The 23,563-nt window shown below is 33.6% G+C and overlaps 1 protein-coding gene across 1 annotated transcript in view; it reads left to right on the top strand.

The window, feature by feature from the left end:
- The first annotated feature begins 225 nt into the window (after positions 1–225).
- LOC117331943 (mitogen-activated protein kinase 14-like) overlaps positions 226–23,563 on the top strand; it is a 31,272-nt gene continuing 7,934 nt past the window's right edge. The window contains exons 1-3 of the mRNA XM_033890951.1: positions 226–533; positions 6,003–6,132; positions 12,452–12,510. Of these exons, the coding sequence (XP_033746842.1) occupies positions 385–533; positions 6,003–6,132; positions 12,452–12,510 (338 nt within the window). The 5' untranslated portion in view covers positions 226–384. The remainder of the gene's footprint in view (positions 534–6,002; positions 6,133–12,451; positions 12,511–23,563) is intronic.

Raw genomic sequence — 23,563 nt, 5'->3', positions numbered from 1 at the left:
ATATAATATTTATACGATCATTTCTCCCAGAGAACTACGTTACTCTGATGTAGGTCTTCGAATATCCCAGGTGACGATCGATCGATAGATGTGTGGTACAGTCACCAGTGTTATGTGACGAGTAACGTCTATCTTAGATCGTCTGCTAACTACAGTGTATTCTGCTAACTGCAGTGTAGATATTCTAATCGAACGCACCTTATTTTTAATCAGCGTCAATTGCGCGCTTTATGCTCCAGAAATTCCGGAAGCTACAGTTGTGGAATTTCAGTAAGGGAGTTCTGCATCGAAATTTGGTGTATATGCGTGATTGATTTCTGCATTGGAGTTCTTTTTAATTTGTGTCCACATATAATTAACTTATTATCGTCAGTGTTTATCTGAATGCAAGCTGCGTCCCAAATGGCCGAACAGTCATGCGGCTCCGTTCGGTCGGGGTTTCACAGGATCGAGTTGAACAAAACACTTTGGGTAGTTCTTGAAAAGTACACCAGCTTAGTGCCTGTCGGTTCGGGAGCGTATGGACAAGTTGTGTGAGTATTTAATATGCATGACAATAACGGGTAATTGAATTAAAGGGGAAGTACAAAATAGCTGGATAAACAATCTGATGACCTTTATCACCATGCTTTTATTTTTACTTCAATCAAACCGGATGTGGGCGATTTGCCAATGTTGCATCGCTGGTTTCAGTACATCAACATACGGGTGTACAGAAGGTACCTAACACTGCAACAACTGCACACATTTATTGCTGCTTTCGATTGTGTGATTGCTGTTGTTTATCATACAAACCTTTGTAGCTAATATGTCTTGGGACCCTGTACTATCACTGCAGATAATTTAAGATGTCAGTGTTGTATTATATCTGCATCTAATAAATAAAACTGAAAGTTATTGTTTGTGGGTAAGAAATTACTACTTCATCAAGAAACACAAAAGCTCTGTAGATGTGTAACTGTGATACTATAACTGCGGTACTAGTACTCTGACTGCAAGAGAAAAGGTTGCCTTGGATGTTGCAATTGGTGTACATGTAGATGGGGTACCATGGCCATTGTACCATCATCATTGAAGTACCATTTTAATTCAACATGAAATAGTCTGTCATAATCTAAAGTTTCCTCAGGCTATCCACTGTCTGACTGCCTTTTAACAAAAAAAAAATGATGGCTTAAAAGCGGGGGGATGTCAGATATGTCACCTGATTTACATATCTATTTATACCAGCACCTGCAGCAGCTGTATGTCATTTACAATGTTCCTTCTTGATAGGGATTAGGCCTAGTTAATTATTCTGACACATTATCAACGTCTTTACATTGGTGTCTATTCAACATCAAACAGATATGTATATAAAACAAGAAATATCTTTAAAAAAGATAAACGGCATAGTTTTAATGCTGGTGGTTATAATGTAAAACTACTGGTGAAATAAATTAACGAACTACGATGTAATTAATAAATGCGCAGTTTCAGCACGGATAACAAAATTATATCAGTTTGAATCATTTTGGTGATAATAAGACTGCAAATGTGTCATTTGAATAGATGCATCCACTTATTCAGCTTGCATTCAATTTAGAAGGGACATCACGGTAAAAACGTTGCAATTTTCACTGAATGTACGCATTTTGTTCCTTTCCAGTTATGTTTCTGTGCTGTTCCAATGTTCACAGTCAATCCCTATGTCCAGCTTGACCACTCGATTTAGTTGGGAATCCCCCTCTAAATTTAGCGCGGAAATTATTTTTAGATCATTACGTGCACGTGACTGTTTTGAAATCGTGGCAACACAAACACACGATAGTTTACAAGGCGATATCTATATTCCATCTGGGTTAGTTGGATAACGATATTATACACAGTGGTTTAAATGTTAAATAACACGTTCTGTAAACATTACGGCACACATATTTATGTGTAAATAAGTGTAAACACTGTTCATATAGTATAGTGACAGTAGCGATGTACTGGAACAGACTGTATAAATATTACAGAGTTTGTGGAACTATTACCGAGTTTGTGTTAATATTACTGAGTTTGTGTGAAAATTACCGAGTTTGTGTAAATATTACCGAGATTATCATGACCTACTATCAAACAATCAAGCAGAATACGAGCGGCGTCCGTATTACTGTTGTTTTCATGTTTGAACTGTTACAATCTATTGTACTGCTTCCCAAGTTTAATTCTAGGATTGTGTTTGAGCCATTTTCCTATTATTCTCTTCATTGCGGAAGCTGTTATCGTTTTCAACCCCAGTCGATTCACATTGGAAGCCATTTTTGTTTCCATGTGTTTTAGTTTGTTGTGCGCATGCGTTTATCGTATATGTCACAAGATTTGCATATTCAGAGTGATAACATTATAATAATTGATAATTCATGTTTTTATGTACATACATCATCAAATTCGAATGGTCATTGTTCAGAAGGTTATTTTTTTAAAGATATACCCAATAATATGATAAAAAATACAAAATAAATATTGGTTTACCATGAGGTCCCTTTAACTTTGTTTCGTTTTTAACTGTATATCTGCATTTTGCATTGACCGCTACATTGACCAATCACATACTTCATCTTGACCAGAACGCCACCTGTCGCGTCATATCCAGGGCCAAAAGAAAATTAGACGGCTATGCCGAAAAAAATGTTCATATAGAACATCAGAACGATTCTAATAACTGTACGTATATACTATGATAATTAAATTAGTGAATAGAAGTCATAGTATCTGAATATGTTCAGACTGACAGGATTATCCAGCAACCATGGCAAGGACCAGACAGACTTATATTTTCATTATATATATAGATGATGTTAAGTTTAAGTAATTAAATAAGTATTTATATAATACTCCGAATTTTTATGTTAATGACCGTAGCGACTAAACAACAACTGTTCTGAATACATTATGATAAAATTAGATGATCTGACCACACGGGAACCGTGTACGATGTTTACTTGCCGAAATATACGCATTTTAATTCCTATCCAAATTTAAACCGCCTCACAGCTTCGGGTCGCCATCTTTGCTCAAATCAAGACATCTGTGCGTTTGAAAAAGTCAGTACTGCAAAGATTCTAAATGATCTTGTGTTACAAATTTAAAGATTATAATAGAAACGAAATATGGATTTTAAAATAATCTGATTTAAATTACTTATGCATTAGGTTAGAGAATCGTAGCAATTATTTACAATGCACTCTAACGTTGTACTCAATACTGATCACAATATTTTTATTTAGACATTTTCTATATCTTTCGCTTCATATCATTTTAAGAATTGATTTAGATTTCCCAATAATTTCGCTGGAAATGCCTTTGATGATGTAACATTAAATCTACAGGCTATAGAATCAGGCATCTATAGTCGATAAATGGAGGTTTGGAGTGGATAACACTTCGGTCCATTAGCTGTATGATATTTCGTGGCGTCGGTTATTAGAACGTGACAATGGAAAGCACAAAGATCATAAAAACAGAAGATCATTGAACATTCCCGGATTATTTTCGCAATTTTTGAGACACCAATGTGCTAAAATGCAACGGAAAGTAACACAGATTTAATTCATAGCTATCGTATCTTAACCTATGTAGTTGGACTAGACCTACTTTCGTTTTACAGTTTACGGATATGGTCATAAAAATAATTCATATTCTGAACCATAGTCGATCTAATTACTTAATTGCGGGATATTTCTATCAAGTATATGTGTACTTCTCATGTACCGGGTGCATCTTTGTTTAAAATTGACTGGTCTGCAGGTCTGATCTGACTCCCTCAGCTGACCCTGACCACAGGGCCACGTTTATATCGTATCCTTTTGTAAACACCTCATAATAAATGTATCAACGGCAGAATCGTCTGGATTACAATTTTTACCGTTTAAATACTTTAATATATAAATACTTATTACCGGTTAGCTTGTAATAATAATAATATCTTTTATTTAACCAGGGTAACATATTTAGACAATGTCTAGTTTACAACATGGCCCTGCATCAAATATATTTACACAAGCATGGCATAATTTAAAATAACGATATAATATAACAATGTAATAAATATATAATTATCATCACAGCTTAAATATGGTTTAAAAATGAACACTTGTATATCACACAAGTGTTGCTGAAGGGTATGATTAAAGCACTAGGAGTCGAATATACATACAATGCTAATTAATATAGCAAAAGGTAAAAATTGACAGAATATACACTAATATAGTGTGAATTAAAATGGGACAATGAAGTAGGTGATCTAAAATTAAATTTAGAAAGGAATGAGATTGAATATTACTATACTAAAATATCAGTGTAAGGGAATTAATCACAGATATAACTGTATATTCTATTAATAATCACAAAAGAAATATTTAGAAATTAAAACTAGACTAGTTGAAGTAATTTATAAAATATTGCGGTATATATATATATATAGCTAAGATTTTGAGAAGTAAAGCTGCAGGTATCTAGTTTTAAAAATCCCAATACTAACTGAGTCTTTAATAGTATGATACTATCATTAGCTTCGTTCCATAAAATTGAACATGTATATACAAATGAACGTTTGAAATAGTTTGTTCTGGCTGTTGGAACAAACAATTTGTTTGATATAGATCTAGTTGTACATGTTCTGCCATTCACATTTTTTACATAAGAAAACATGTTTGTTAAAATACCTGGTGATTCACAATGTAAAATTTTGTAACACAAAACTATTTTTCTAAAATCGTAAAAGTCTGCAATTGGCATCCATTTTAATTTTTCAAAAAGGGATTTGGAGGGAGTAAGAATATCTCTAACATTTAATGATATCCTGGCTGCTCTTTTCTGTAATTTTAAGACCATATCTATATACATTTTGTTGCTAGGTTTACTCCAGACAGTTGAACAGTACATAAAATGGGGGAAAACAATACTGTTGTATACGTTGGTAATGACAGCATCTGACATAAATGACCTTAGTCTTCTCAACACACCTATTTTCTTGGTACTTGGTACTTAATAGTAGTTCTTTTTATATGTTTTAATAATTTAAGCTATGTTTTTTTTTTCTTCTTCTAAAGCAAAATGTCTGTAGACTAGGCAACTACTTTCTCCTGTCTCTTCAACATATATGATCACTTGGATCTCTATAACAAGCATTCAATACATATAAGTCATCTATAATTGAACAGAACGCAGGAATTTGTATGGATATACAGTATTATAATCATTGTTTTATTTTTTTCTACAGGGAATATTCCTTTGACTTGACATTAAAAGACCTTGTTTTATTTTTTTCTACAGGGAATATTCCTTTGACTTGACATTAAAAGACCTTCAGAAACTGATCTGACACTAGTACAAAGTCAGGATATTATAGCGATCATGATCACAGCCACGTATACAAAATGCCCAAAAATTAGCATCATCAATAAATAATTGACACCAGCAACAAACTGACGTTTAGTGTACATGTGTTGATGCAGGAGTTAACAAAATCACCATCATGTTGGCATTGCTTTGATTTGAAGACATTGGTAGCTAGGATGCTGATGTTGAAGACATTATAAGCACAATTATAGAAAATATGCATGTGTCATTAACAGGGCATCCAGTAGACCCTTGAGAGTATGTTTTTGACTCAATCCCCAAATTGAGATCTGACTCTTGGGTTTGAAGTTAAGGGACATGTCTATTTGACATATGTTTTGACCCTTCAGATTTCTCAGAAATAGTGATTTGACTTCTGAAATTACTAAAGTCAAGGGTCAACTAGTACTGGATGCACAGGTAATTAAGTTTGTTTCTGTTTTTTATTGAGGACTGGCAGTTGTTGAAATTGATTTGTTTTTACAGAGCATGATCACTCCAAGTAAATAGAAATCAATGTAAGATCCAGTCTTAGTTTAATTTATTGTTTGTGATCATTGTATTTCTTTTTTCTATAAATTGATACTTAGAAAATCTCCTGAAATTGTAATAGAATCTTTTTTTTTTCATTTCAGTTCGGCTATCAACTTGAAGACAAATGTAAAATGTGCTATCAAGAAATTGGCACGTCCTTTCCAGTCAAAAATCCATGCTAAGAGGACATACAGAGAGCTGAAGCTCTTAAAACACATGAACCATGAAAATGTAAGTTATTATTTTAAGTGAGAAGAAATAAATTAATCCCTTATAGCAGAAGTCTTCTATGGTTTTCAGAATAAAGTTATGGTTTCATATGCAATACTCATAGTTAACGTTTCTGCATGCACATATTTTTTTTCTTGATGTTCCAGATGTCAAAAAATTAGAATCATTATCATATGTGACAAAAATTATTCTAATTAGAAAAAAATTGTTTCAAATTCAAAGTGTGATTAAATATACCATATTTGACCTTATTAGGGTGCCTGCCCTAATAAGGACGCCCCTACCTTTTTTCAAGGAAATAAATCTTTGACTGAGTGTCAAAATGGTGTTCAAAAGTAATAATTCATGTGAAATGTTTTGCTACTTTATGTATTCAATTTTCTTAAGCAATTTAAGTAACTGGAAGTTTTCGCTACATTTTACCTATTCCTACAGATGACATGTCAGTGCAAAGAGCACCTGAAACTAAACACAAATAATAACTTACCGTCTTTATTTGAAGATAAAGTAAAAGGCTTTATTCTTGTTGATAAATAACTTTTGTTCAGAACAGAAAGCTAGTAAAAGACATTGTAAATCAATGATTAGGTCAAAGAAAACGATGTCTGATATGATCTGGGAAATCACCTGTGTCTGTAAATAGAACACAAAAGAGTTCCATTTGAACATAAATGGTGGAACACACGTTCTCTGGTCTAAAGATCAGCTGGCATGGTTTACAAGTTTACAGGAATATTCAAGTGATGTTTAAGCTTAATAAATGATAATGAATAGATATCTTCATCTGGAATATTTAAATAATTTTACCGTTTCCACAGCCTTGGGTATTCTGCTATAAGGTATAGTCTGTTTCATAAAACTTCAGGATAACTAATCTTAATAAGGGCACCCCCACTGTCAATTACCCGTGCCCTGCACCCTTATTAGGTCAAATACGGTATATAGTTAGCAATGATTTGAATGATGTCAAAACCTTTCAGAAAGCACAGACTATTTTGAAAACAGGTTCTTAGCAATTTATATGGCCCCCATGATATGTGTGTTTGATGAATGTGTTTCTTGTCATAAAATTATTAAACAAGTAATTTTTGATGCAACATTTTGTATATATACATGTACAGTTACTGTATATATTAATTCCAAATATACTTGTTGTATGTAGAAATGTATTCTAAGCATTACCATTATTATATTAATTTTTCATTTAGTGCACAATTATTGGGTTGGAGAAAATACACAGAGGGTGTTCCTTGCATTTAACAATTAAGACTTTCCATTGATACTGCATTTGTGGACCTGCTGACTTTGATTTACAACCAAACTAAAAAAAAACAAAAACACAGCATTAAAGTGTATCTGGAATGATTTTCAGTGTTTAGTTTAAAACAGAAAATGTAGAAAGTGTGAACACCGGTGTAGAATCACAATATTTCGTAGCCATACAGCAATGACCCGGCCCCTTTCACTGTCCCAGACCTGTGACATCACAAGTTCAACGCAATGAACTGTCATGTCTTAACAAAAGTTTTCATTCTCTTTGCATTGTGATCTATTTATATGGCAAGTTTACACACCCACAGATGTTTATTTTAATGCTGAAGTGTTGTGGAAGGAGCTTGTATCAAGAGGAATGTTGTATATATATATATGGAATGGATGTTGGAAATGTGTAATTTCCACGTGTTTCCCTTGAACTTGTCAGTGTTTGGAAACAACTCTTTTCCAATTCATTAGAGGTCTTAAGAGTGATGTTATGGGAAATTAATGTGGAAATATTTTTTATTTTGAGCTTGATCACCTGCCAAAAGGACAACAACTTCTTAATAAAATAACCAAGAGGCCCAGGGAGTGATAATAACCAAGAGGCCCATGGAGTGATATTGGGCCTGTAGCATGCTGGGAGTAAGGACTAACAAGTTTGTTCAAATGAATGACCTTGAGTTTCATTCAAGGGACTTGATATTGGGTCTTTAGCATGCTCGGATGAAGAGCTATCAAGTTTGTTCAAATGAATGACCATAACCTACATTCCAGGTCACAGGGTCAAATAGGCTAAAATTTTCAAGTAACTTCTTCTTAATAACCAAGAGGCCCAGGGACTAGGTGACGTATTGGGTCTATAGCATGCTTGGGTGAAGGGCTACATGCATATGGTTTATTCAAATGAATGACCCTTGACCAATTTGTTAAGATTACAGGGGTCAAATGGACTAAAATCTTTAAACAATTTCTTTTCCAATAACCAATTGCAAGAGGCCCAATTGTACAACATTCTGCAAATATATTACCAATGGAAAAGCTTTGTCACAAGGAACACAAATGTCAAATATGAAAGCACTACCTCATACAATAATTAATATATATATTGTATTGTGGCCAAGTTTGATTTTTTTTTTAAGTTTGTCAAAGTCAAGGTCACCACATAATATAAAGTTCGAAAGATTAAAGTGTAATGGACCCAGAACAAAAAGTGATACACGTTTAGATTTATTCCATTTGTTCCCAAAGAAACAAGTTGGAAATGGCATCAAAATCGGTCAAACAAGTACTGAGATATCAATCCCCGAAGTAAGTGATTTGCAACTGTCAATCTGCATCAGCGTTCTGGATCACTTACTTTTCTGGCTGTGATGTCACGAGTTTGACAACCGACAGCCAGTATGGTAGTAAGGGATAGCTGTACAGATTCTGATTGTGAATTGAAAATGTATTTTGATGAATTGGATTATGGTGAAGATGGTTAAAATGAAATAAAAAAAAAAATCATAATTGTAACTTAAATTTATATATACACTGTTATGTCATGTATACTTAGCATTAAATTTGACCTACTTTTATAAAACTGTTCAACCTAAGCTACTTGGCTGGAATTTGAAAAAAAGATTATATTGATATTCATCTCGAGTTAAGATTTATGTATTATGGTATAGATAAAGGATTTATTGTATTGGTTTTCAGTCATCACTTAATTCCTAGACATGACAGTTATATAGATGATGTATCCATCTATATTCAGATTAATTATATATGTAGTCTAGAAATGATGACTAACATAATCAGTGTTCTAATACAGTATATATAATTTATATATATATACACACTGTAATATGAAAATATATATGAAAGCATACTTCTGGTTAACCCCAGCTTGTGTAATATTGTACAATTTCAATGTAATACATCATACATATGCAACATTTGAATTATGTACTTGCTAATACATACAGGAGTCACCAACAGTTATCTGTTTAAAAGATTTAATTAATTATTATATAAGTATAGTAAGAGAAATTAATAACAACATCGATCCAGGAGTAGAGCCAACACCGTTACTTTAGTTTAGGTTATTAGGTTGGTTCCATGTAAATTCAACTGATTATTAGCTTGTTGCACTTGACATCTATTCTGAGAAATAGATAATGTACTTACATGTATTAACAAAAAAAAATACACAGGCACTACACATTAAGTTCTTATCCGATCTGGTATTAAAAGTGTTATACGTGTAAACGGTAATCTTTAATTTACTTATTTTTTTGTTATATAATTACTAATCAATAAAATACATGATCCTTACATTTATGAACATAATGTCTTCTTACATAATTATTAAAGAAAATCTAGATTTGAAAATATTTGAAAAAAAGCGTATATAGAATATATATAGGTATATGTAGTTGTTATAATTAGTAAATAACATCTTGAATTGTGAAGTTTTTATAAATACTGCTGTACTTTGTGATAAGTTTACAACACAAACCTTTAGCTAGGAGAATTTTTTTTTAAATGTCCATGCTAACAGCTAATGTAGAGGATATAATTTTAAAAAGTTATGACTAGTATATATGTTACAATACATGGTTTATTTTGGTGCGAGACTTAGGAAAGCCAAGGCTTAATATTTATATAGTATAAGCTTTGCCTCATCATCTTCTGTGTTGAGCACCAAAATAAATCTTGTCTTGTAACATATACTAGCCACGTATTCTATTTATACTGCAATAATTTTCTACAAGTTGACAGCATTCAAAACAAACAAATTTCTGTTTTGTTTACCTCCTTTGGTACAAGTGACCCCGAGTGAAGTGAACTGCTACATCGGGCAGGAAAATATCCATTCATTGATATGGGTGTATTTTCTACCATGAAACTACTAATTATGAGCCCTTGCAAAATAGTTTCAGGCTTTTTATGTTAATCAGAGTTCATTTTCACTTAAAAAACATGTATGGAAATATAACTCAAGTACATTCAGGCCAGACTTCAGACAAGTTGAAAGTAGTCCAATCAGGTGTGGAACAAACTCACATGAATCATATTATTGACATATAATTATATACAGCAATCATATTGATGGATAAAACATATATAATAATATATACATTTATCTGTCAGTAGTTATCAGTGAGTGTATGTGGCAGACAGGCAGATATGATCTTGTTTTATTTATATTATTAGCTCACCTGCCTAAATTAAAGATTTACAAATATTGTTCAAATGAATGACATTGACTTACTGTCAAGGTCACAGGGATGAAATGGCTTAAAATCTTTAAACAACTGATCATGAACGAATAGACCCAGATACCGAGCCATGATATTGGGCCAATACTGGGATAAAGGGCTACAAAGTTTGTTCAAAGCCCCATACAATGGTCATGATCCTGGTAAAGTGGCATGCTTTCATGATAACAGACTGACAAGTTTGTCTTCAAGGCCACAATGGTCAAATGTGTTAAATTTTTAATTTAGAAACAAATAAGATCAACTATCAATACATATTTCAGAACTCGTGTAACCATTAAGGCCCATGGGCCTCTTATTGTTTTTCTAATCTCAAGACATATACTCATTATTCTTGTATAAAGAAGGACCTATTCCATATGTTAATTACTCAAGAAAATACCTACAAACCTTGGAAACACTTGGAATAAGCTTGTCTATATGCTAGAATTTATACAATTATACGTACATGTTCAAATTTTAAAGCTTCTCCAAAGCTTGCTGTGGGCTAATGATCACTACTTAATTGGATTTTTGTAATTCTTTCTTTTTTAACAGATTTTTGTTTCTTTGTTGAAAAATTAAATTATTCCTTGTTTGTACATGTATATACTGTACACTTCTATAGTATAATGAGGCTTTAAACACTGTTGTGCTGTAAATATCTTCATATTGAAGCTTATAATGACATTGTTTGAGTTTTAAGTGATTGACTTAAGCTTATTTCAATAAAAAAAGAAGAATCCACTGATACTTTTTCAGATGAGTCCAGCTATTACACTTATAAGTTTAATATCCTTCAAAGTTGTTTATTTTCATTGTCATAGCTATAGGTGCCAATCACCATCAGGTACTGCACATAATAGTTGATAAAAAAATGATTAGTCACATACATGTACATGTGGCATTGACCTTTTAACTCCTTCCTACATGTTTATATATATACATATGTATATTTATACTACATGTATAGTAACTTATGTCAACAGGCCTATGATCTGTGACAGTGCTATATATATTATACTACATGTATTAGTAACTTATAACGGTATGTAAAGAAGGCCTATATAGGTCTCTGACTGCCCGCAGCTGCTAATAATACTTCCATGTAACAAATCCTGTCTTGTAATAATGGTAGTTGGCCAAATCCTGATCGAAAGGGGTCACAGTTTCTTAATTAATGCTGGGGTAATCCAGCGGGTTTATTTATACTATGTTGAAATGGCTCAAACAAGATATTTTTAGAGCTTGGTCAGTACCCATATTTTAATGTAAATAACAAGTAGAATTACTTATTATGTAAATTTATAGGAATGAGGAAATCACATCATATATACATGTACTAGCCAACTAATAACATCTAGTAAAGTTGGGGTGATATGATGACCTGCATATGTTCAATTTTCAAGCCCAGGAAGTTTGAAAGTACAGTACATAAGCCAGTATCTCCTTTTCAATTTTTGATAGAATAAAACTTTAGAACTACAAGTTACTTATTTTGTTGACCTGTCATGACTTAATAAATGATAACATTAAAGAAAATTAATAACAGTAAAGAAGTTTTATTCATAAACCTATGTTTAAATCTAGTCTCCATTCAAAATAAGAAGTGTTAATGTAATTATAGCCCTTTTAGAACTTTGTGACCAAATGCAAGCGAACCCTTCGTTCCCCTGTACATTACTGAGCTTTGCTGCTTATATCGATCAATGGCAGCATCTGTTATAACCTTCAAGTTTAATCAGATCTCTATCACTTACCGGGTACTTGTGTGAAGTTATTGATAATTAACAAAGGATTCTCTTTTTGTTGATCAGATCATTGGACTGTTGGATGTTTTCACACCACAGACCTCTTTGGCAGACTTTGACGATGTGTAAGTATAAAACATGTTTTTTTTCATAATTCCTTATAAATTACTATAAATCCAGCCAATTGGACGGTAGTTAACGTCCAGAATATTACACCAGGTATATCTTCACTTTAGCTATATAAGGTAGAGTACCCAGGTAGTGTTTACCTTTATTTTAAAATTAAATGATATCTTCAGTAGGTAATCATGTAATGACAATCTTCATTTGGTACTGATCACACAGTCGGCTAATTCAGCGTTATGTACGTTGTATTATGTAATTCTGCCGTGGGTTTTGATGTTTTTTGTTTACGCTTGAATTAAACATGAAATACAGATCCAGAGCTGTCATAATTCACAAACTGCAGCTGAGATCTTATTGAGAAAAAAAATTGATGTTTATTTTCATTCTAAAACAAATTCCAACATTAGATCAGGTTATATCTGGTTTCATGTAAGATATTACTGAAACGATATAATTTTATATGATCTGATTGTCAAAATTATTCCAAGTGATCTAAATTTAATATTATTCTTAATTCTACCACATTTGCTATGCAATGCCAGTTTTGATTGGTTTAAAACTGTGTATTATTTGCCAGTAATCCACTCTCGTGTCAATAATACACGCTCGTGAGTCACGGCTGTTACAATTTTCCCCCTCCAAAATCATGCATTTGTAATTATATATATAAACAAACATGGCGGTGCCAAAACGTTTGAACATCTTTGAACATCGGAGACCGTCTATTTTACAACGGGGAAATTTACCAGATTGTTAATTTCTATCGACCCAGAACAGACTTTGCTAAACAATATGTTGTAAGGTCAATTTCCACAGGCAACCTTTGGAGAGCATTTCTACAGGAATTGCTGGCCGACATCCCCGAAAGTTCTCGTAACGTAGCCGTCAACTGGCTTGGGATTGATGTCAGCTTTTGAATATTGCGCGTGCCTTATCGTTTCTTGTGAATTGTAACAGCCATGTAGCGACACATTTTCCAGGGTTTCTTTGTCGTTTTTCTATTAGGAAGAGGTAGATCTCAGAACTAAACAGTACATGGTAGAATAGAAATAATCAACTTTGACTCGTGTATTGTTGCAGGATATACAACTCAGACTCGGATATTTTGCAATTTTATTGATAACTCAGGCCTCCGGCCTTCGTTATTAATTTAATTGCAAAATATCCTCTTCCTCGTTATATATCCTGCAACAATACACGAATCATCGTTAATTATTTCTTAAACAATCTTAAATTGATACCAATCATGATGTAGCTATCACATACATTTCTCTTCAATCGCCCATTGTGTGCACATCCATATGCAAAATATTGTACAATCACACTTGAATGAGCATGTATACATCAGGCAGAATTTGTGTGCCTCACTGATGTAACATTCAGTGAGTTTGACTTTATTTAAATATTATTTATGAAATGACAACCTTCAATTGGTAAAATTTTAAAAGAGACACCACATGTTCACCAGTTTAAACAGATTTCAGAGATACTACATCAGTATATAATACACAGATTACAGAGATACTACATCAGTATATAATACACAGATTACAGAGTTACTACATCAGTATATAATACACAGATTTCAGAGATACTACATCAGTATATAATACACAGATTACAGAGATACTACATCAGTATATAATACACAGATTACAGAGATACTACATCAGTATATAATACACAGATTACAGAGATACTACATCAGTATATAATACACAGATTACAGAGTTACTACATCAGTATATAATACACAGATTACAGAGATACTACATCAGTATATAATACACAGATTACAGAGATACTACATCAGTATATAATACACAGATTTCAGAGATACTACATCAGTATATAATACACAGATTTCAGAGTTACTACATCAGTATATAATACACAGATTACAGAGTTACTACATCAGTATATAATACACAGATTTCAGAGATACTACATCAGTATATAATACACAGATTTCAGAGATACTACATCAGTATATAATACACAGATTTCAGAGTTACTACATTAGTATATAATACACAGATTTCAGAGTTACTACATTAGTATATAATACACAGATTTCAGAGTTACTACATCAGTACAGATTTCAGAGATACTACATCAGTATATAATACACAGATTTCAGAGATACTACATCAGTACAGATTTCAGAGATAATACATCAGTACAGATTTCAGAGATACTACATCAGTATATAATACACAGATTTCAGAGATACTACATCAGTACAGATTTCAGAGATAATACATCAGTACAGATTTCAGAGATACTACATCAGTATATAATACACAGGTTTCAGAGATAATACATCAGTATATAATACACAGATTTCAGAGATAATACATCAGTATATAATACACAGATTTCAGAGTTACTACATCAGTACAGATTTCAGAGATAATACATCAGTACAGATTTCAGAGATGCTACATCAGTATATAATACACAGATTTCAGAGATACTACATCAGTATATAATACACAGATTTCAGAGATACTACATCACTATAGTCTACATCAGTATATATAATACACAGATTTCAGAGATAATACATCAGTATATAATACACAGATTTCAGAGTTACTACATCAGTACAGATTTCAGAGATAATACATCAGTACAGATTTCAGAGATGCTACATCAGTATATAATACACAGATTTCAGAGATACTACATCAGTATATAATACACAGATTTCAGAGATACTACATCAGTATATAATACACAGATTTCAGAGATACTACATCAGTATATAATACACAGATTTCAGAGATAATACATCAGTACAGATTTCAGAGATACTACATCAGTATATAATACACAGATTACAGAGATTCTACATCAGTATATAATACACAGATTTCAGAGATACTACATCAGTATATAATACACAGATTACAGAGATACTACATCAGTATATAATACACAGATTACAGAGATACTACATCAGTATATAATACACAGATTTCAGAGATACTACATCAGTATATAATACACAGATTTCAGAGATTCTACATCAGTATATAATACACAGATTACAGAGATACTACATCAGTATATAATACACAGATTACAGAGATACTACATCAGTATATAATACACAGATTTCAGAGATACTACATCAGTATATAATACACAGATTACAGAGATTCTACAGTACGAGGAGGGTGATTTGGTACTCAAACGCTCACAGAGCGTTTGCGCTGCGCGAGCGTTGGGGATTAAACCCCGCTGCAAACCCGCTCTAATCCCGCGCAAGCGATGTCGCTGCGATCCCGCTCACGCAGCGATTCCGCTCTGACAAGGAAGCAACCCGCTCAGCCAGCGATAAAGATCCGGCAGGCCTGCAAACCCGCTCACGAGGCGATCCCGCTCTGGCGGATTAGCAAAACCGCTCAGCCAGCGACCCCGCTCCGGCGGGCCACAAACCCGCTCACGACGCAAACCCGCTCACGAGGCAACCCCGCTCAGCCCGCGAACCCGCTCACGAGGCGATCCCGCTCCGGCAGGCCAGCAAATCCGCTCATCCAGCGATCCAGCTTCTCTTGTCGCTTCCCTAGTAGAGAGTGGGTAACATTTGCTGTGTTTCTGCCATGTGTAAGATTTGCTTTTAAGGTGATGCTTGATCAATTCTAATCAATTCATTTGATTACTTTCGGCTGAAGGGAATAACATACAAATGTATGAAGACAACAACATTGCATAAACTTACACGTTGTAACACACATATATACGTCTGAGCAGAGACTTGCATATACATGTACATATATATGTCAAGTAGTAATAACGACAGTACAGACAAGTAAATTGTCGAATTTTCGAGGCAATCTGCTCCTTTATCAAGACACAGGTAAATCACATACGATCACATATAGACATAGAACACGGAACAGTTACACAAATATAGAAGGTAAAAAAAAAATCGTAATGTTGTAAAAACGATCCCCCTCGGCCGATATGTAATTCGCCGAGGGCCTGTTGTGCTTAATTAGGAAACATCTTAGGTGGTGTACAGATGCTAAAAGTAAATAAATAAATAATATAACTTAAAGGTTTGACAAAATAACATTGCGGATTATTACGATGTGGCGGCAGCGCGTGCTGTGTCGTGAATGTTTTTGTTATTGTTTTTTTCCCGCGATATGTACACACACATATATATATATATAAATATATACATCTCCGGTCTGAGAAAGCTAAAAATCTAACAAACGATTTAATTTGAACGATAGCGCAGTGGGGCAGTGCTGGTCGAATGAGAAGGCTGAGCACATTAACTTGTAATCGGAGCCACTGTAATAAGCGCATATGTACATGTATAACCTCACCTGTGACACTGCGATACATCTTACTGGAAATTTCCTGCGATTCGCAGTAAAGCAGGAAAGGTATGTATGTTTGTTACGAGAGTAGGGTACTGTAAATGATGTAGCTCATGGCGAAGGAAAATGAGTAACACGTGTACAATTGTACACTATTCATACATGTATATATCTACAAGCTATGAAGCATACAAAATATGAATGACTTATATACGTGTACTAGACGTCTATATCTTACAAAATATCACGCACGCCAAGAAGTACCGGGGTGCCTCGTTTTTATAACCAGATGACACAGAATTCGACGCCATATTGTATGCAATGCCTCGTAGCGTTTCGAAATACACTGGTATGGAACGCCATAGCTGCCTTATGACCAAAGGTCTTATATCATCATGTCACTATGTTATATCATCATGGCGACATAATACTATAACGTGATGATATAAAATGATGATATAAAACCTTAAGTCTTTAGGCAGCCACATGTATGGCGTTCCATACACTGGGATTAAAGGCCTATTTTGTGGCGAAATAGACAGAAATTAAACGCAAGTCACACGTTTGATTTCTGGTTTGGTATAATTTAATAAAACTGTGTATAGTTTGATATTATGAGAGGGAAAGAGGTATGGTCCTTTTCCGCTTATCCTGACCTAGGCCACGTACAGCGATAGTCTGGGCTAAAAATACAGGTGAAATATCACGTGACTCCAGTGATTCCCTCAGTACCAAAATAGATCGTCATGGTCCATTGGCGCGCTGTGTGTTGTGAACGGATTATGTAGTCAAACAACACCATATGAAATAAAGTTTAATCGACATGTTAAATAGGAATTAGAAAGTTGCAAATAGCTCGCTGATGCAAATTTACGGCCATTTAATGAAATATCCATTGCATTAAACGAACATTTTTTTTTTGCAAATAAGAATGTTTACATGATAGAGATGTAAGGTTTGTATTCAAAAACTCGGTTTTTAACATTTATTTTTTTGATTTTTAAAACGGTCACCGTTAGGTCAAAACAGATCAATATGCGCCATACCTCTTTGTCTTCAAATAAAGGTCAATGATCAAAATACAAAATACTTGGTCAGAGAAACCCAAACTGTCTAGGATACTCTGTGTTTTCTAGTGAAATGAAGTTTTATCTGTTGAATGCTCTATTTTCTTTGACATTTCATACATTGTTGTTCTTAACTTCAAATCGGTCTGACGTTTAGAAATTTTTTTTTATTTTATATCGGAAAACGGACACTTTCACGTTCTGAGGAAGGCACAAATTTCGCGCTACTACGCGATGGATCGAAATAACCAAAACGCTCCTAATACAATTTTTCCAGTGGAGCGATTATGTTATAATTGTAACATTGTTGTACACTTGTTTGACTGCTTGTTACACACCCTCAAGTCTGTCAGGAAGTAATACAAATCTTAAATGTTGAAGTTTTATCTGCTAAATGATATATATTTCCTTGACATTTCACAAAGGATTTTTTTCAATTTCAAACTGCTTTTTACAAAACACCATGTTTTATATTAGAAAACGTACACATTCTAACAAAATTCGTTCTAATTTACCATAAAATAGATTAATTGTGAAAGCACCTTAGTAAAACATGCTTCTGCTTGTTGCGTCCACAGACTGGTGTAATAATCGGTCAATCACCAATAAATGTATATTAGTTATGTGTTTACCATTTCTTACTCGTTACCAAAGAAAGCAACACAGCATCAACATTTTTAACTAAAATAATGTGCCATTTCATTCGCAAATTAATATTCAAATAAACATACCAACAATACAACAGTTCTGGATACTCTGGTTTGTGAGAAAAGACGAACACACGTACAGTAAATCCAAGCGTTATATTCTATACAAAACCCGCTTTAGTCATGAAGGACACTTAATTTAGAAAGTAATATATTATAATCATCATCATCTACAATATACTAAATCTCTCTCCCGTATGAATACCAGTGTTAAAGTCTACAACAAACTTCTACATATACAGATTTTATCCCTTATTTTACATGTCGCGGTCTCAGGGATCAAAGACGATTAAATGCTTGAGAAAGACATAATTTATATACGATCGTTGTCAGTGAAATTATATAAAAGTGAGTCGCAACAATTATAATATAATTGATACTTTCTGTACAGGTATAAAGCATAGGTACTTATCAAAACCATTATTTTAGCTCCGTTTTTAATGATAAAACACAAACAATTTATTTCATCGAGACTAATCATAATTAATACTAAAACTTATAAATTCGTAATGATTTTCGTGTATGATTTTTTTTCCTCCAAATTTTATGTATTTTTTGCTATTATTTTTGTAATTGTGTCATTATCATGAAGTGATCGAGACCCTTGTGGTTTTGCTTTCAATTCGTGTCGCAAGTCTTAAAAAAGGACTTTTAAAAGATGTATAAACATGTTCGGAGAATTACGAATTCTCAAGTTTTAATTGGTTAGTATACCGCTAAACCATTACCAGGTGTGAAATTACGGTCCACAAGCTCGTCACACCTGTCACTGCACCACAGGTGTCCGTGATTTCTGGTGTTCTAATCGGCACACGCCGATAATTGCTTGTGAGTTCACGCGTTTGGTTTCTGTGCACTTCAAAGGAGTTCCGAAGGCATGCTTTTACAGGTTGTTTGTACATAAATCGAGCTTGAATTTTATTAAGAATTGCGTTTATACTATAGGGAATACATTTTCAAGTTGTTGAAATCAAACACATTATTTTTGGAATTCAGTGAGTTTCGTTTTCCATACAAACGAAAAAAAAATCATATCTCAAAGGTTTGTCTATAGAATAATTAACCTAAATTACCTCATTCATATATATATCCATGATGTTGAAATTTACTCTATGAATCTTGTCTGGGAGTTACTGATCTTTCATGGACAAAAATCCCAAATAACGGTATAATTTCTCTTTTGGCTAATAAAAAACTCCAAAATGATTAGCATTTATTTCACATCTTGAATGAATTGAATTTTTAACTTGTGTTACTAGAAGTATTATAACCGAAATCAATACTGGTACATTTGTATGTGACAAACCTGTCATGCCCCCATAATAAAGGCTATATGATGTAAGTCATTATAAACGGCCGGTTATTCAAATGTCATACATGTTACAACGACCCGTTAAAATAAAAAATATAAATAAAATATTTTAATATACATGTTATATACGACCTGTTATAATAGAAAATAGGTAAGATGATGCATGTTGTATTTGGCCCGTTATGATAGAAAATTAGTAAGATGTTACATGTTGTGTATGGCTCGTTATGAGAGAAAATTAGTGAGATGCTACATGTTATATATGGCACCGTTTAAAAAGAAAATTATATGTCCCTGGTTTCGGTAGCACTTGTTATTAACTAATTCACAAATATAACTCAGAGAGTTTATTCAGCACTTTCCTTTTTGTTGTCTTATTCGCATTAATTACAGGCACGTGTTCACGTTTGTTTCTATATATTTCCTATATGGCGGCTCCGATCGTGTTCAACCTGTGACGTCACAGGTCAGAGGTCACCAAAACGAGGTATTCGGCATTGGGTTTCAGGTGTGTTTTTGAGAAAAATCACAATTACTCGGAAATGGGTCGGCCGATTTTGATGCGGTTTTCTGCATTCTTGTTTATTAATCAATACCAATAACATATTAAAATAGAATTTTTCGTTCAGGGTACACTTTAAAGTAGAATGAAGATTACATAAGTGTATCTCGATATGGATTTATATAAGTTTTGCCTGATGTCCAATCATTTTGACTTTAACGTCTCGCCTATACTAATAGGCTGTATGGCCTAAAGCGAATAAAAAAAAAATGAATCAAATGTGTCGAAATTAAAAATATGGATAAACCTGTACAGTTCATGTACAAGATGTACATAACCGGCGCGTGGGACAACCCTCGCTTGGTAGACGGGATATTCGCAGGAATTATAAGATATTGAAGCTTTCAATTAACTTTTAAAAACATGTCCATGTACCGTATATTTTTAACAAACTTGGTGATTATGTTCAATGTACAAACATATAATTGTCAATGAAAATAAATACAGAAACAATAATCGGTAATTTCGAACAGCATATTAACAAAATTGTACATTTTATACATGTACAAGTACATGTCATTAAGATCTAGAATATCTTCAAATGCTGTGTGATTTCCGATAAATAATTCTGCCAATAGAGCTTTAAAGCACATTTCCCCCCACATATTTCAGAACAAAATTATAGATTGTGGTTTATTCATGATATCGAAATGTATCCTGCCGGGTCAACATCCTTTCATATTAGTTTTGCTGAATAATATGCATTTAGCTGTTTTTAATCACTCACTCTTATGAGAAAGATATACATTTTTATCCAGATATTCTTTATGTAAAATGTCATGCTTAAAAAGCTATACGTTGGTAAAGTATTAAAAGTAACATCAATACCCCAGTTTCCGTGGCACTGTCATCATTCATGAACTTCCTAAAATATCATCAAAAATTAATACTTAAATCAAACTTTGAATTCTTTCAATGAATGAAAACGGATTTAAAAAAAAAATAATATGACGTTGAAATTCAAAGTAATCTGTTAAACCAACACGGTTGATCAAAACAAGGTTATGAAGAAATTAAGGAAAAATTCATAAGCAAATATAGACAAACCAAATTATGCGATATGTACAAACAGTACGTTCGTTAGATATTTTGATAGAGTAAATATCAATATAGGCAGAAAAATTATCTAATGAAAGTGACGGAACACAATTTTGTAGACAGATTCATTTATCACAAATCGTTACACTCCTCAGAGATAAATACAATCCAATGCAGTCTACCTAAAGGAGGCGTGATCTATTAGCAGTCAAATGATACATTTACAAGTATTTATTCAGCCCCGTACACTAAATGACGGCTATACCCAATATTACTGGTATATACATGAAAAGATCTATCCAAACTGTAATAACTAAATTATTTCCCTACAAATAGTTTTTATTAAAGTGGGCTAACATCAAGTACACTGTTATACTGTACATTAGTGCGAATATCATTCAACTTATAACTAAGCGGTCGTGAGTATTAAAGTAATACATTACACATATGAATTTGTATCTCATAGTTGAGATACATTTTCTAATTAATACTTACGATGGACTTCACAACTAAAAAACATATACATGTTGTTGAAAGTCTACCGTCATCACTGATTGAGCGGGTCCGCTACAAGTCCGCTCGAGCGGGTCCGCTACAAGTCCGCTCGAGCGGGTCCGCTACAAGTCCGCTCGAGCGGGTCCGCTACTAGTCCGCTCGAGCGGGCCCGCTACAAGTCCGCTCGAGCGGGTCCGCTACAATCCGCTCGAGCGGGTCCGCTACAAGTCCGCTCGAGCGGGTTTGAGCGGACACGTAGCAGACCCACTGGAAGCCCGCTCGAGCCCGCGCACGAACCCGCTGCCACCCCGCTCGAGGCCCGCCCAAATCCCGCTGCAAACCCGCTCAAATTCTGAGCGGATGGCTGCGCGGATCAACGCTCTGTGAGCGTTTGAGTACCAAATCACCCTCCTCGTACTGTACATCAGTATATAATACACAGATTTCAGAGATACTACATCAGTATATAATACACAGATTACAGAGATACTACATCAGTATATAATACACAGATTACAGAGATACTACATCAGTATATAATACACAGATTACAGAGATACTACATCAGTATATAATACACAGATTTCAGAGATACTACATCAGTATATAATACACAGATTTCAGAGATACTACATCAGTATATAATACACAGATTACAGAGATACTACATCAGTATATAATACACAGATTTCAGAGATACTACATCAGTGTATAATACACAGATTACAGAGATACTACATCAGTATATAATACACAGATTACAGAGATACTACATCAGTATATAATACACAGATTTCAGAGATACTACATCAGTATATAATACACAGATTACAGAGATACTACATCAGTATATAATACACAGATTTCAGAGATACTACATCAGTATATAATACACAGATTTCAGAGATACCACATCAGTACAGATTTCAGAGATACTTCACCAGTAAATAAAGATTTCAGAGATAATACATCAGTATAGATTTAAAATTAAAGGTACTATGAGATTTACATCTGAAAAAGAACACTTGTGATGAACAAGATAGTGTGTACATTGTAGCGGTAGAAAGGCTGGGGATTTGTTTCTGAAGGACCAGTCATCACAAGTGTTAACAGTTTAATTATCATTTATCTTGCACACTGCGATTCAATTTTTCCTTTGCATTCGATAATGCAAATGTTGTTTTCATATGCACATTTATGATATTTAATTGTATATTAAATGAAGTAAACAGTCTTTTTAATGCATATCATCTGATAAATGATGGGCAATGCATATATATGATATAAAGTAGCTATATAAGTACTAGCTGTATAGGCATGGTAAACAAAGGTTACCTGATGAGCTACAGCTAGTATACATACCATCGTGAGTTGTACACACAGAAGATGTGCACTAGACCAGTGATTATCTATATATGGTCGTTGTCTACAAGGAAGTCTCTAATTAATAAGGAAGTAGTGACATACTTGTGGTGATAGTCTCAGTTTCAGTGTACTATACCTCTTAGCTGAAGAGGATCATATTACTGTCTAC

This window comes from Pecten maximus, chromosome 7 (assembly GCF_902652985.1).
Source record: "Pecten maximus chromosome 7, xPecMax1.1, whole genome shotgun sequence".
Classification (NCBI taxonomy): Eukaryota; Metazoa; Mollusca; class Bivalvia; order Pectinida; family Pectinidae; genus Pecten; species Pecten maximus.
Note: the sequence above shows the minus strand (reverse complement) of the source record. Positions and strands in the feature narration are given on the sequence as shown.